Here is a 13830-nt window from a genome sequence, read left to right as displayed (position 1 = left end):
GTTCCACAATTAACTGTAGGAGGGTTGAACAATTTCATACATCCATGAAAGGAATAACTTGCCCCAGAAGCTCTTGTTCCTTTCTGTGCTCTGTGGCCAATAAACAGTTGCTTTATCCCAAGTCTGGAAGCTGTTGCACCATGGCTCCTTCAAAAAGGCAACTTTGTTCCCAGAGCTTTTAATTCTATAAAGTTTGTAAATTCCTCTTAGAAATCTTCGAGAATTCAACATGAAAACTGATGACCGGTCAACTATTTCCATTCCACCTTCCCTGTGCTGTGCAAAACTGACTGGGATTTGTTTAATCCCCAGGCTTTGTCCACTCTGGCCCTTGCAACAACATCTTTGGCTGCCTGGAGGACGAGTACTTCGAGCAGTGCCTGTGCTCGCGGGACTGCGGCTACGACGGCGAGCCCGTGTGTGGCTCTGATGGCCACATCTACCCCAACCACTGCCAGATGGAGGTGGCATCGTGCAGGAACAACACCAGGATAGAGCAGATGCCCATGTCTCAGTGTTCTGCCTGTAGGTTTCATTTACTTCCCTTTTCTGTCGTGGTTCAGCTGCAGGAAAATGTCACAAACCTTCTTTTGAGCAAGTTAATATTCCATACGTGTGGTAAGGAAAGGAGGAGAATTCTGAACTTGCTCTGTGTTATTTTGCTGTTCATAGTACAGCTGATTAAGTGATAAGGGCAGCTGCTTTTCAGCTTGAAATAACTGGTTTTCTGTTCTCATGAATACATGTTTACCAGTCAGAATGAATTGAAGAGAAAATTAGTGATACTGTTTGATCTGAAGTGAATATTCCTGGATAAAAATTAAATCCATTAGATGTAACATGCTTTGGAGATTCTGCATGGGCTTTCAAGGTGTGTAGTGTACCAGGGAACTGATTATGCCACCTCTGGAAATGCAAACCTTTACTAGAGAGGCATTATTAACAAATTATGTGACAAATGAGTTTATTTTTCTTTGTTTTTGTAGCCAAGAACTTGCCAGAAGAAAGGGAGACACACTCCCACACAGCTGAGCAGCCCAGTGTTCCCCAGACTCCAGCAGGTAATGCAATACTTTTGCATTTATCCAAATGCTTTCTTAAGCAAGGTTAAAATTTGTCCAATCTCTGTACTAAGTACAGGTGGCTCTCAAGCACATTTTAAATAAAGATACTGGATTTCTCCATCTTACAGAAAAGATAGGGTATTCAGAAATCAGAAAAAAGATGAAGAGGTCAAGGAAGCTGAGGATGAGAGGTATTCAGTAGCAGACAGCTCTCCTAGTCCTTTTCCTTTCAGGAAATCATGCAGGAATCCTGCCCAGCTCAGCACCTGCCGGATTTAGATAATTGTTTGTAGGAGTGGACAACTGACCCTCCTATTTTCTCAGCCTTGCCGTGTTTGAACAACACACTCTCTGTGATCTTTTCCTCCACTGTTAAGCTGGAGAGATCCCATTGAAAGCCAGGCTGATGTAATGTGTTCCAACAAACAACTGAGCAGGACGTGACAAGAGCCCAAACCACTGCAAGGACTCAAATCCAGGTGGATTAACTTTGCCCCTGCAGTTCTGTGCAAAAATGGAGCTGGCAGTCTTGGTTCTCTCAGAGCTGCTGTTTAGAATAAAGAGCCTTAGTGAACAAAAATGTTAAGGTCAGTGGATGGAGTAGCCAGGAATTTGGCTGCTCATTTTATTTGGTGCTTATGTTCATGCACTTTTTTCCAAGACTCGTGTCGAACTCGCTCATGGCTCACAATAAATCTCACCAAGAAGCAGTGGAGGGTCAATAGAATAGCTTGTTTCATGCTGTTTCTAGTAAATAAACTGGTCTAGATTTTTCCTGGCTGCTTTCCACTCATTAATTTTCCCCTGGGCTCCAACTCTCCCAACAAATTGGTAAAACCAGTTAAACTCTTCAGGAGAAGAATTAAATTCAGGGGCTCTGTGGCTCCTCATGTCCTCCTTGTGCACCAGAGTCAGACCAACACTTGTCCAACAGGAAACACCATCCTGTTCTTTTCTTTCTGGACAGCAGCTGATGGACAGTTTTCTTACTAAGGGGCAAAAACATGGTGAATATTCCATTATCACATGTTCTAATGGTCATCCAGTCTTAGTGTTTCATGTCTCTACTATTTTCCTCCCTTTTTTTTTCCTGGACTTATTGTGAATATATCTATATCTTGTTGCACTTTATTCTATACACATGCCATGTGCTCAGCATGGAAAATTTGCAATCTGAACCCTTTCAAGCAGCATTCCCAAACTGTTTCATTTAGGCAGTGCTGGAATGTGAGGCCATACCAAGGTCTACAAAAATGGGGCTGCCATTACATAATTTTCAAATAAAAATTTGATATGATTACCTGGGGGGGAAAAAATGATGGAACTTGATGGTAATCCACAATCCAAAAAATGTTCAGAACAGAGTTTCTGAAATAATCTGCATTGAAGTCAAAGGAAAATCCCTCTGTGGTTTCTGTTCTGAATTGACAGAAACAGTGCTGGCTCAGAAGGAGCTAAAGGGGAAAATCTGATTATTTTGTGTGGCATTGTAATGCAGATTTTAGATGGACAAACTTGAGTGCCATAAGGACTTTTGTCAAAGCGCAAGCACTTGGAGCTGGCTTTGTCCTGGGGTGTGGGAGTGCCCAGATTTCCTGGCAGGAGGATGCTGAGCTGGGAGCAGCCATGGCAGAATGAGCATTCAGGAATCAAACTGACTAAATCCCGCCCCAGGAAAAGGGCCCAGCATGTGATTTTCATTAATCCTCAGGGCTCCTCTCAGGTCAAGCACACGGGACATGAATCAAAGTGCAGCAGATGAATGAGCCCCTCCTCAGGCAGGCTCTGCTGGGCTCGGTGCTGCTGGAGCATGTGATGGGGTTAAGTCGGCTCAGGTGCTCCAGCAGGGGCTCTGCTGAGCCGTGCCTAAATCTGGGACTTCCTAAAGGGATGCAAAACTCCAGGAGCCGAATCAAGCTTAGGGCAGGTTGGTGTAAAACCGACTGGGAGTATTAATCTGCAGGAAATGCCGGGTTCTCAGGGAGGCACGTGGTGTTTGTGTTGTCTGGGAGCCTCCTGTGTTTGCCATGAGACTGGTGCAGCTCAGCTTGGGCTGATGGATGCTTTAATTGAGGTCTTGTCAGTGGGAGCAAGCAGCTGCCTCCCAGCCATCAGTGGGAACTGCAGGATGTGTTGGGGCTCCCTCTGGCACACACAGACCCACAGTGAAGTTCCACACACTCCAGTGGGTTTGCTGGAATCAATTCCAGCTGTTCAAGATGAGTAATTGAACAGAGATGGCCCTGAAAGGTCAGGATGCAGCGCTGTTGCTGCTGTCAGAACATTTTAAAATGCCTTCCCAAAGTCTGCAGAGAGGCAGAATGGCTGAGGTTTGACCTTAAAGCTTTTTTTGAACAGATGGGTGGGATCCTCTTTGCATCTGTAGATCCTCTGATTGCCAGGGAAGTTTGCAGGGTGACAGGACTCAGCTGTAATAACTCCTGTGTGAGTCCCCTTCCTCAGCTGTTCCTTCTCAGGTGAATTACTGAGTCTCAAAAGGGTGGGACAGGATTTTGATGAGTGGACCCAGCTCTGGGTGTGCTCATGTGCCTTCACAGCCTGCTGCAACATTTGTTTGGATAGAAAACTCCCTGGAGCAGGAGCTGAGTTGCTGACTGGAATCTCACTGAATTTCTGGCCGTGGCTTTTCCTGAGATCCTTGTCACTCCTTGGCCACAAGGATCTGGGTGGATTTTGGAGCCTGTGGGATCCCCAGTAGCTCTGATAGTGTCTCTGTGATGCAATGGTGCCTCGATTGCTTCCACACATCACTAACTCTCTTCTGAAAGTGCCTAAATCTCCTGTGCCAAAGGCACTCAAGGCACAGCCACTGATGTTGGAGGACAATATGTTGCCACCACAGTGCTGTGATTCTGCATGGGTTTGGTGGAAAACAATGTCCAAGTGTGTGGGGCAGCAGTGCTGGGGTATCAGGGCTGCTGTGAGCAGGAAGCCCCCCCAGGCTCAGCTCTCTGGCCCCCTGCCTCTCCCCACAGCCATGCCCTTTGCACAGTTTTGCTCCAGCAATCAGAAAGGGCCAATGGAAGAAAGTTCTAGGTGAATTATGACACTTGTCATAGTTCCATGGTTCCAGTTCTAGAACTGGAAGAAAGTTCTAGGTGGAATTATGACACTTTTGTTTGGTGGTGGAGTTTTGTTTGTGGGGTTTGGGGTTTTTTTTTTAATTAAATGCCTAACCCTAACCTGCACCAGCTCCTAACCAGAAGCATCAGCCTGAGCTCTGCTTCCAGGTGGAGTCATCCCCAAAATTCCCTGGCTGGTGTGTTCCCCACAGGGCTGCAGCTCTTTCAGGATTGATTGAACTGGCACAGGGCTGTTTTTCCTCTCCCCCCATCACTGCTCAGCAAACATTGGCCTCGGCACAAACATTTGGGGCTGGGGGAGTGGTTTGTGTGCAGCAGGAAACCTCGGCCTGTGCTCTTTGCTTGGGCTCCAGCGCTGAATTCCTGGGAAGAGTCAGGCCTGTGATGTTCATCCCAGCCCTGGTGGACAGCAATCACCCATTCATAGAAGGAGCTCATGGTCTGGCAGGTTCTCACAGGGAGGAGGCCAAGAAGGAGGGAACAGAGCCTGACTCCCCTGCCCAGTGCCGGGAGGATGTGGGAGGCAACAGGGAAGATCCTTCAGATATTTTATTTCTAGGGAACAAACATTTTCAAAGGCCTTGATGAGTGTTCTCTTTAAATAAAGCCAGCTTTGGGCGGGCTGGGGACTTTTCCTCCCTGCAATAATTCTGCCTCAGTGCTTGCTTTGGTTTGGATTAGGGCAGTGTACACAGAGAGCAAACAGGAAGGATGGACAGCTGAGCTGGCTCGAGGAGCAGTTTAGGAAACACGGATCTGCTGCTGTTCCTAGAAGTTTTATCTTGCAGTTTTGCCCTCTGGACAGGGAGCACAGCCTGGTGTGTGCTGTGAGAGGGACCTGCCGGTGTCAGCACAGACTGCAGGGAGTGGGAAGAGGAGAAATTCCTGCTCCTGCCTGTGCTGGGACTGTCCCTACACAAAGGAGGAAATTTCAGTGCCGTGTGACTGTGCTGGGGCAGAGGTACCTCAGCTCCTCGTTCAGGCTGGAGTCCATGGCTCTGCTGTGGGTTCCTGGCCTGAAAACCTTCACACTTGTTGGGCTGAAAAGAAAATTGGCTGCCTCCACTGATCAGTCACCAAGTGAGCTGTTCCCTCAGGGTCTCCCTCCAGCTTTGTCACTTGTTTTATGGAATGATACACAGCTGAGGGCACACAGGACATGTCCCCATACAGATGGGGCTGGTCAGAGGAGAGATTTTCAGGGTGCAGAGTGAATCCCCTGTGCCATCTGCCCTCGGCATGACTCTTTTATCTTGCTGTGTGCAGCCCTCAGGCTGATGGGTTTGAACTTCAGCACCTCAGTTAATTCCATGCTCAAAAATCAGACTTTTTTCAAACTACACTGTCCTTTGCCTCCCTTTATTTCCCTTTCCCCCCTTGTTTTCTCCTTCTTTCCCTCCTTGTTTTCTCCTTCTTTCTCCCCTTGTCTTTCTCCCCTTGTTTTCTCTTCCTTTCTCCCCTTTTTTCTCCTTCTTCCCCCCTTGTTTTCTCCTTCTTTCCCCCTTGTTTCTTCCTCTTCCCCCACCTTGTTTTCTCATTTCCCCTCCTTGTTTCCTCCTTTTCCCACCCTTATTTGCCTTCCCCCTTTGTTTTCCCCTTTCCTCCTTATTTCCCCTTTACCCCTCTTTTTTTCCCCCCCTCTTTCCTTTCATTTTATTCCAGTTTCTCAGACTGGGAAATGAAAACTCTGCTTTTGCAGCAGCTTCTCCCCTCCCCTGTGAACCCCACCAAACCCGGGCAGGTGTGCTGACACCTGCATCCTCCTTCCCTGGTGTCCCTGACTAAAACCCCTTCCTCCTGCTGCCCTGCCCTGCTGTGGGGCCACGCAGCTCCTGCAGCTCTGGTTCCCCCAGCAGCCGAGGAGGGGCCCCCCCTGCACACAGACCTGTCCTACTACTCCTACGAGTACGACCCCGACGCCTTCGCCGTGGAGGGCGACGTGTTCGAGGTGGTGGCAGAGCTGAGCACGGCCAGCACCTTCAGGGGAGGGGACAGCAGCCAGGCTGAGGCCACCACAGCAGAATGGTGAGTCCACAGCGGGGCTGGGGGTGGCTCTGAGCCAGCCTGTGGTGTCCCTGTGCTGGTCAGTTCCCCAAAAGGAGGTCGGTGGGAATGGGGGCTTGCTGGGGCAGCTGTAAAAGGCTCTGGGACCTCAGTGGTTTCATCCCCAGGGGAATGGAGTGACCTGTCACTTGGTGTGTTCAGCTGGAGCAGAACAGACTGAGGGGAAGGTGGGGAGGAGGAATGGACATGGATCTTCCTTTGGGGTGACAGGGACAGGAGCCCAGCGAGGGCTGGAGCTGTGCCAGGGCTTGCCATGGAGCTCAGGGAAAGGTTCTTCCCCCCGAGGCTGCTGGGCACTGCCCAGGCTCCCCAGGGAATGCTCCCGGCCCCAAGGCTGCCAGAGCTCCAGGAGCGTTTGGACAGCGCTGCCAGGGGGGCTCAGGCTGGGGTTGTTGGGGTGCCTGTGCAGGGACAGGGGCTGGATTTGATCCCTGAGGGTCCCTCCCAGCTCTGTAACCTTTTCAGCTTTTCCCAGGCTCAGTGATATCTCACAAAGATGCATCACAGCAGGGTGACTTTTCTTCCTTGTGTTCTCTTTCCCACAGAAATCCATAATTTAAATAAAGAGAAGAGGCTCAGAATCGACTCCTGTATGAGTTTGTTCCTCCAGACGACCTGCTGCAGAACAGAATCTGAATGATGACTACTTCCTGATGCCCTCAGAACTGTAGGCTTTGCTGCCCCACGGGGCAGATCTGGAGCTCTAAAGGGGACACTCAGCGTTATTTTTCTGTCCATTTTCCTGCCTTCTTGTGCATCTTCTTTGGAGCCCTCCCGGTGATGAGAGACCAATATGCTGTGCCCTCTAGGTGAGAAAAATAGGGGCTGGAATTCAAACCTATAGAGCATTTCCAAGTGTTTTCTCTGCTATCAGGATATTCTGCAAATGCCATTTCCTAGCTACACTTAGAAGTTAAGTCCAGGCCTTGTGCTTAGCTGAACTACTGTTTGAGGAAAGATGGCTGAGAAGTTTCTTGCTCAAATTATAATAATAAAAAATCAGCGTGTTTTGCCAATTATGACATAAAAAGAGGCTGCTCATCTTCCCCAGCCCACCAGTCTGCACCCACGAGAGAAACACTTCCCTGTGGCTCCGCAGTTCAGGGAAGCTCTTGGGAGGTACATTTTACCTGAGAAAACTGAAATCCACTGCCAGGGCTGAAAGGCTTCATGTCTGCTGCTGTTTGCAGCCTCAGCAGAGGCAGGGATGAGGTAGGGGAGCCCTCTTTGTGTTGCACTACGTGCTGACAGGGGCTGCTTGCAGCCTTCTCAGCCCCTTTCTCCTCAAAGCCTGGCCTGAAAATGAACCTGGCCCAGGCACAGCCCTTTTAAATGTTTGCCTGACTTCACCAAGCCCTTTTATTTTGCTCCCACTGGCATCCAGCACAGCATGTTCTGGTCCTGGTACTCCCTTGCCAGGCCCTGGCTCTGCTGGCCAGTACCAATCCCTGGACTCCCTCGGTCTGACCTGCCCCAAGCAACGTGGCAAAACTTAAAAAGAAAAGCTTTGTGTTTCCAAAAGTGCAGGAGCCAAGATTTTTGAGTTTCCCTTCCTGCCTGGAGCAGCATTGTTCTCTTTGGAGGAGTTACATGCAATTGCCTCTTGCAAAATAGTGTTAATATTTTATCTTCCCACTTCTATTGTTACCAGGACCCAGAGCAGGGTGGAAACTCCTTTTGAGGGTGTTTATTGGTGAATGGAAACAGAAAAAAAAAAGCCCAGCTCCATTCATTTTTAAGGCTTGTTTACACAGGAACCATGACAAGAATATATCCCAGTATAGACATTCCATTCCAGAATAAAGGCAATTTTATTCCAGAAAAATGTCCACATGGGGACAACCAGGAGGTACCCCAGAGGTTGGGCATGTGTAGTTTCCAGTCCTTTTTGTCTGGGGCCAGACATTTGCAGAATGCAGTTGACATGATGAAGATCTGGGTCTTGAAGTTTCCAGAAATTTCTGAGCTGCCTCACAAGTTGGCAGCTGTGCCAGCCTCCCCTCATGGCTGCTCCCAGCATCCTGCTGGGATGAGGGTCCTGCCCCACTCTAGGGGGTGCAGGGGCAGATCCTGCCCTCACCCTGGCAGCTGCATTCCTGCCTGGCAGGTAAATAAATGCCTTTAAACTAAATCCCCCCTCCTGCAAGCAACTGTCCTGGCAGGCACTGGCTATTGTGTACACACACAGGACTGAGTCAATATTTATCCCTGGGTAAATAACAGGCCTAGTGTGAGCTGCAACAAGATTCCTTTTTTCTTTTTCCTTTTTTTTTCCTTTTCTAAAACTCAAAACTGCACAATACAAACCCTGCTGTTTGCTGGTTCAGGCTGCAGCTGTTTGGTGCTGTGAGTTGGGAGGATGAGGCATTTGGTCACCCTGGTGGGGTCTGTGACTGGCTTCACCCAGGAGCTGGGACCTGTGCTCTGGATTCCTCAGTGCCTTTCTGGTTTTCCTCTCCTGCTCTCTCTCACCCATTGTACAGCCAGTGAATGCTTCTGCAGAGATATTTGAAGTCATTTTAAATGGCTTGGTCCTCTCACAGATCCTTGGGCACTCAGACCTCCCCCTGGGGATGGGGAGGTGAGGGTGGGGAGTTCCAGCCAAGAATTAAACCTGGCTTTCTTCACTTTCCTCAGGCTGTGGGACATGTAATGTCCTAATTCCAGCTGCAGACATCCCCCTGTTGCTGCCAGGTAAATAATTCCTGCTGGTGGTGCCAGCCCATCAATCAGGGCCTTGTCTGAGGGATTTCTGTGCCAGTGCTTGAGGCAGAGGAGTCTGGCTTCTGTTTTACAATTCAAAGTAAAGCCAGAGAGCCCTGGACCCTCAGAAGGCAAAGGCAGAGCAACCCCAGTGTCCTCAGAGCCAGACAGAGCAGAGCAGTGTGTGGGAGAGGATGTGACAGGGTTTCTGCATCCTGACTTCACCCCCAGCCTTGGCACTTCCAGTCTCTCTGCTCTTGGCAGCCTCTGCCTCCCCCTGCTCTTGCTACACCAAAGCAGCTCCTCTGTGTACCTAAAAAGAAAAAAGGTGATTTTATTTAAGGACATGAATCAAGGAACCTGCACTTCCACCACTGTGGTTGCCTTTTCCCCCCATCACAGGAACAAAGGGGGTCTCTGCTCTCTTCTCCACCCCAGCTGAGGGTCCAGAGCTTTCCCATGTCCCACATTTGCTGTTCATGTTTCTTGTAACCATCATTCATTCTTATCTAGGGGAAAAAAAATCATAGATTATTTTCCCTCCATTGTTCAACATCTTGCTTGGAATGCAGAAACTGTAGGACTGGATCCCTGAGCACCCCTGGACACAGCACAGCTGAACAGACTCAAAGCCATTCACAGGCTTAGGCCCAGCTCTGCTCAGTCTCCCTCCTGCCCCTGAGAGCACAAGGACATCTCAGGCTCCCACTTTGTGCACCTCAGCCAGGCAGTTAGGAGAGAAGAGTTGCTTTTATTTTTTTTTCCAGCAAGGAAAAGACCAGCTGGGTGCTGGAAAGCCAAAGCCAGCAAGGCCAGCAGCTGCTGCTGCTGCTGCTTTGGGTTTTTCCTGGCTTAGAGACTTTGCCTCCCTCTATCAGAGAGATGTTTCTCCTTTCCTTTTCCTGATGGTCCCTCACTGCAAAAGGAGAAAACTGCCAGTGGGTTTGTAAGACACAGAAATCTCTTCTTCCATCGAGTTCTGTGACTGACTAGCTGCAGCAGTGCTAGTTATCAGTGATTGATGCTTGCAATCCTTTCAAGGAAATTAATATTTATATATTTGTAACTGTACATTATGCAGAGTAATCATTACCATGGTATTTATTTTAAAGCAATAGTTCCCCTTGTTCTTTCTTGTCCTGTGTTTTGGTCTTGCCTCTTCCCCTCCTTCTTAATCAGCCTCAGTAGAAAGCAAATACCAGAAGAATGTTCAGCTTGCTTGAAGAACATCCCCAACACACCAGCACTTGCTTTGCTCACACTGACTGTTGACATTTAATGCACAATAACCTGGTTTTCATTATTGTGAATAGAGAAACTCTTTAGAAAACCTCTACCAGCCTGGCTTTGGGTTTGGGTTTGGGTTTTTTTTTTAAGTCTCTGCTGTTTCTGACTGAGTGCCCAGCACCTGGAGCCCAGCTTTGTGTTTCCCCTGCCTTTTGCCCCCAGGTACACACAAACAGCTCTCTGACCAGTTGTTGGTTTGTTCACACACATCTTAGCAAGTCTGAGTCCAGAAAAGTGTTTGTTTTAGTTTCTGATAAATATTTTATTAAAAACTGATTTTAAGACAATCCTCTCTGCCTCTTATTCACACTTTATGTTGTCAAGCCTGTGCTGGGAAAACGAAAGAATTAAAGAGCTCTAAAGAGGTTTATTGCTCATTTTCTATCTGGCTGCTCACAGGGCTGTGCCCCAGTTGTGTCTGAGAGATGAGCAGGCTGGATTTTGTCAGATTTGCAGCAGGTTCCAACCTGAGCACCTCTTTGATCAGAGCCAGCTTTTGGCTGTGGGTGACATTACACGGAGGAAGTGTGGAGTACCAGAGGCTTTGCTCCATTCCTACTTTACTATTTTCCTTCATGAGACATCATTTTTTTTACAAAATCTATTACTACAACCTTTCCCTCAAAGAAATGATGGATTCCAAGGGTGAATTGCAAAAACAGGGATGAGTGACGGGGATTTTTACACCTTTTACCAACAGTGGGCTGACATTCCTGAGGGGTTACTTACAAATCAAGCCAATAATGTTTTTGCTGCACAAGCCAGTACTCTGCACTCCTTTGACAGACTGGTTTAGTTCAGGAGAGTAGCTTTTGAAACATTTAGAAATTTGGTTTTGCAATGATGGCTCTTTTTTTGTCTTAGGGGAAGGCAATATGCATTTAAGGACAGAGAGCAAGCCAGGAGCAGGATTAGCAGGCAGAGAGCAGCCAGGTTAGGAACACCAGACCCAGCTGTTTGGGGAGGAACATCTCTGGTGGTGTGGGACCAGCTGAGAAGCTGCAGGCAGTGTCCCAGTGCAGGATGGATGTGTCCAGCACTCAGCATCTTGTCTGGGCAAAGAATGCCACGGCCTGGGTTTATTCATCCTTATCTGTGCAGACGGGGGAAAGCACTTGGCTCCTGGGAAACGCTGTTCTGGGTGAAACTTGTGGAATTCCAGCGCTAAATTCATCTTATCCCCACTGTGTGCATTATGAGTGCCCTGGGAGCAGCGAGCAGGGCTGGAGGTTCACACCACTGAATGCTTGGAACGGGGCAGCGTTTCCTTGGAGGTCTTTAGGGAAGTGGTGGTTTTTTTGCTGCCCCTGAAGACTCTCCTCCTCACCTTCTCCCGGAAATCCTCCGACACGTAGTAGTAGACGAAGGGGTCGGCGCAGCTGTTGAAGGTGCTGAGGGCCAGGCTGACCATGTAGCTGAGGTACAGCCGGCCGTGCAGCCTGGAGCAGGGGCTGGAGTAGTGAAGCAGCAGGAGGACGTTGCTGGGGGCATAGAAAACCACGAGGGTGACGACCACGAGGGCCGTGAGCTTGGCGGCGTGGCCGTAGCGGCCGCGGCCGCGCAGGAGGACGCGCAGCACCGCGCCCGAGCTCAGCGCCAGCAGCAGCAGCGGCAGCAGGAAGGCGCAGGCGATCAGCACCACGAAATAGTAAAAGTAGAAGCCGTCGTCCTCGTGCCGGGGCAGGACATCGTGGCACAGCGTGAGGCCTGCCCCGAGCAGGGGGTAGGACTGCTGCTGCAGGGCCAGGGGCAGCGTCAGGGCCGCGGCGCAGAGCCAGACCCCGGCGCAGGTGCCGGCGGCCAAGGTGGGAGTGCGGAAGGCGCGGGAGGAGAAGGGGTGAGCCACGGCCAGGTAGCGATCCACGCTGATGCAGGTGAGCAGCAGCACGGAGCAGTACATGTTGCCGTAGAAGAGAGCCGTGGTGAGGCGGCACAGCCCTTCCCCGAAGGGCCAGTGGTTGCCCAGGAAATAGTAGGAGATCTTGAAGGGCAGCACGGAGACGAGCAGCAGGTCGGCGGCGGCCAGGTTCATCAGGAACACGGTGGGGGCCAGGCGCTCGGCCCTGGTGGCCAGCACCCAGAGCGCCAGCGCGTTGGCCGGCAGCCCCAGCGCGAACACCAGGCTGTAGAGGCACGGGATGAGGCGCACGGTGACCGCGCTGCCCAGCTGGGCACGGGTGGCCTCGGGGATCAGCAGGTAGGTGACGTTGTTGACCGTGGCCTGGTCCCCCGGGATGGCTCGGGGACATGGGGTGACCTCTGGTGTGCTGGCCTGCTCACTGGTGCTGTTCTGAGAGTAATCTGGGAGAGGAAGGCAGCCTGTTACACACTCAGCCTGTTCCTCACTCAGCCTGTGCCACACTCAGCCTGTGCCACACTCAGCCTGTTACACACTCAGCCTGTTACACACTCAGCCTGTGCCTCACTCAGCCTGTGCCACACTCAGCCTGTTACACACTCAGCCTGTTACACACTCAACCTGTTACACACTCAGCCTGTGCCTCACTCAGCCTGTTACACACTCAGCCTGTGCCTCATTCAGCCTGTTACACACTCAGCCTGTTACACACTCAACCTGTCCATCACTCAGCCTGTGCCTCACTCAACTGGAGACTGTGGAGGCTGCACACACAGCTCACCCCTTTGTCTTTTCTGTTGGCGTCCCTACAATTGGGAATGTTCTGGAAAGGCTGTTGAGTGACGGGCAGAAGAAGTGGCTGGCAGAGTTAGGTGTGCAGGAGACACCCTCAGCCACCTTTCTGAGGACATCCCTGATTCCTCTGCCCTGTGGTTTCCCACAGCTCACAATGGACTGTGATGCTCTAAAGCCATGAACAGGCCTGGGAATCCAGAGAGAAATTCCTCTCTACAGCCATCAGCAGGCCTGGGAATCTAGAGAACAATTCCTCTGCACAGCCGTGAGCAGGCCTGGGAATCCAGAGAGAAATTCCCATGTACAGCCATGAACAGGCCTGGGAATCCAGAGAACAATTCCTCTGCTGGGCTTTCACAACAATCCGAAGTTCTGGAGGCACTCCAGTGTAAAGTTGTGGCTCTGGGTCTATAAGTAGCTAAAGATTTAGGTTTTGAGTCCTTTCTGGTTAGTGCTCCTCTATTTTTCCTTTCTCTTTCTAGTTTCTTCCACCCCAGCTTCTTTGTCTGCTGTATCACCTCTGTCAACCTCCTGCTTCAACAAGAGCCCACACCAAGCTCTATCAGAGCATCCTCCCCGTGTGAGCCCATTAAAAAATGAGCTTTCAGGGATTTTACAAAAATCCAAGCACCCAGCACTTTAACAAGCAGCAGCTTTGCACCCAAAGCAGACACTCACCATCGTAGTCCGAGGCCAGGCAGAGTCCCCAGAGGGCACAGCAGAGCAGGAGCTGCCTGCTCCCAAGGGTGCCCATGGCAGTGCAGGGTCTGGCACAGCCCAGAGCCGGAGCTGTGTGGGAGCAGCAGCAGCAGCAGGGACCCTGCTTACGCATTTCCTGCTGCTGCTCCTTCACGGGGCAGATCCGGGCGGGATGAGGGGATGGAGGGCTGGCACCACAGGAGCTCAGGCTGGACACCCCCAGCGTCAGAGTAGGACTAGGAGGGGCTTATTCATC

The 13830-nt window shown here is 50.4% G+C and overlaps 2 protein-coding genes across 6 annotated transcripts in view; one reads left to right on the top strand and one right to left on the bottom strand.

Moving 5' to 3' along the window:
- CPAMD8 (C3 and PZP like alpha-2-macroglobulin domain containing 8) overlaps positions 1 to 10509 on the top strand; it is a 59073-nt gene extending 48564 nt beyond the window's left edge. For 4 of the 5 annotated variants that reach the window (XM_038163972.1, XM_038163970.1, XM_038163971.1 and 1 more), the window contains exons 40-43: positions 313 to 525; positions 987 to 1061; positions 5998 to 6193; positions 6778 to 10509. In XM_038163972.1, coding sequence (XP_038019900.1) covers positions 313 to 525; positions 987 to 1061; positions 5998 to 6193; position 6778 — 485 coding nt within the window. In that variant the 3' untranslated portion in view covers positions 6779 to 10509. The remainder of the gene's footprint in view (positions 1 to 312; positions 526 to 986; positions 1062 to 5997; positions 6194 to 6777) is intronic. The other variant, XM_038163973.1, reaches the window with a different exon arrangement.
- F2RL3 (F2R like thrombin or trypsin receptor 3) lies at positions 10009 to 13829 on the bottom strand. Its single transcript, XM_038163974.1, has 2 exons — positions 13554 to 13829; positions 10009 to 12523 (listed from the first exon to the last, which is right to left on the bottom strand). The coding sequence occupies exons 1-2, from the start codon at positions 13705 to 13707 to the stop codon at positions 11454 to 11456; spliced, it is 1224 nt and encodes a 407-aa protein (XP_038019902.1). The 5' UTR covers positions 13708 to 13829; the 3' UTR covers positions 10009 to 11453.
- Between the last annotated feature and the right edge of the window lies 1 nt (position 13830).

This window comes from Motacilla alba, chromosome 28 (genome assembly GCF_015832195.1).
Source record: "Motacilla alba alba isolate MOTALB_02 chromosome 28, Motacilla_alba_V1.0_pri, whole genome shotgun sequence".
Lineage (NCBI taxonomy): Eukaryota > Metazoa > Chordata > Aves > Passeriformes > Motacillidae > Motacilla > Motacilla alba.
The sequence above is the reverse complement of the archived record's forward strand: the minus strand, read 5'-3'. Positions and strand labels throughout refer to the sequence as shown.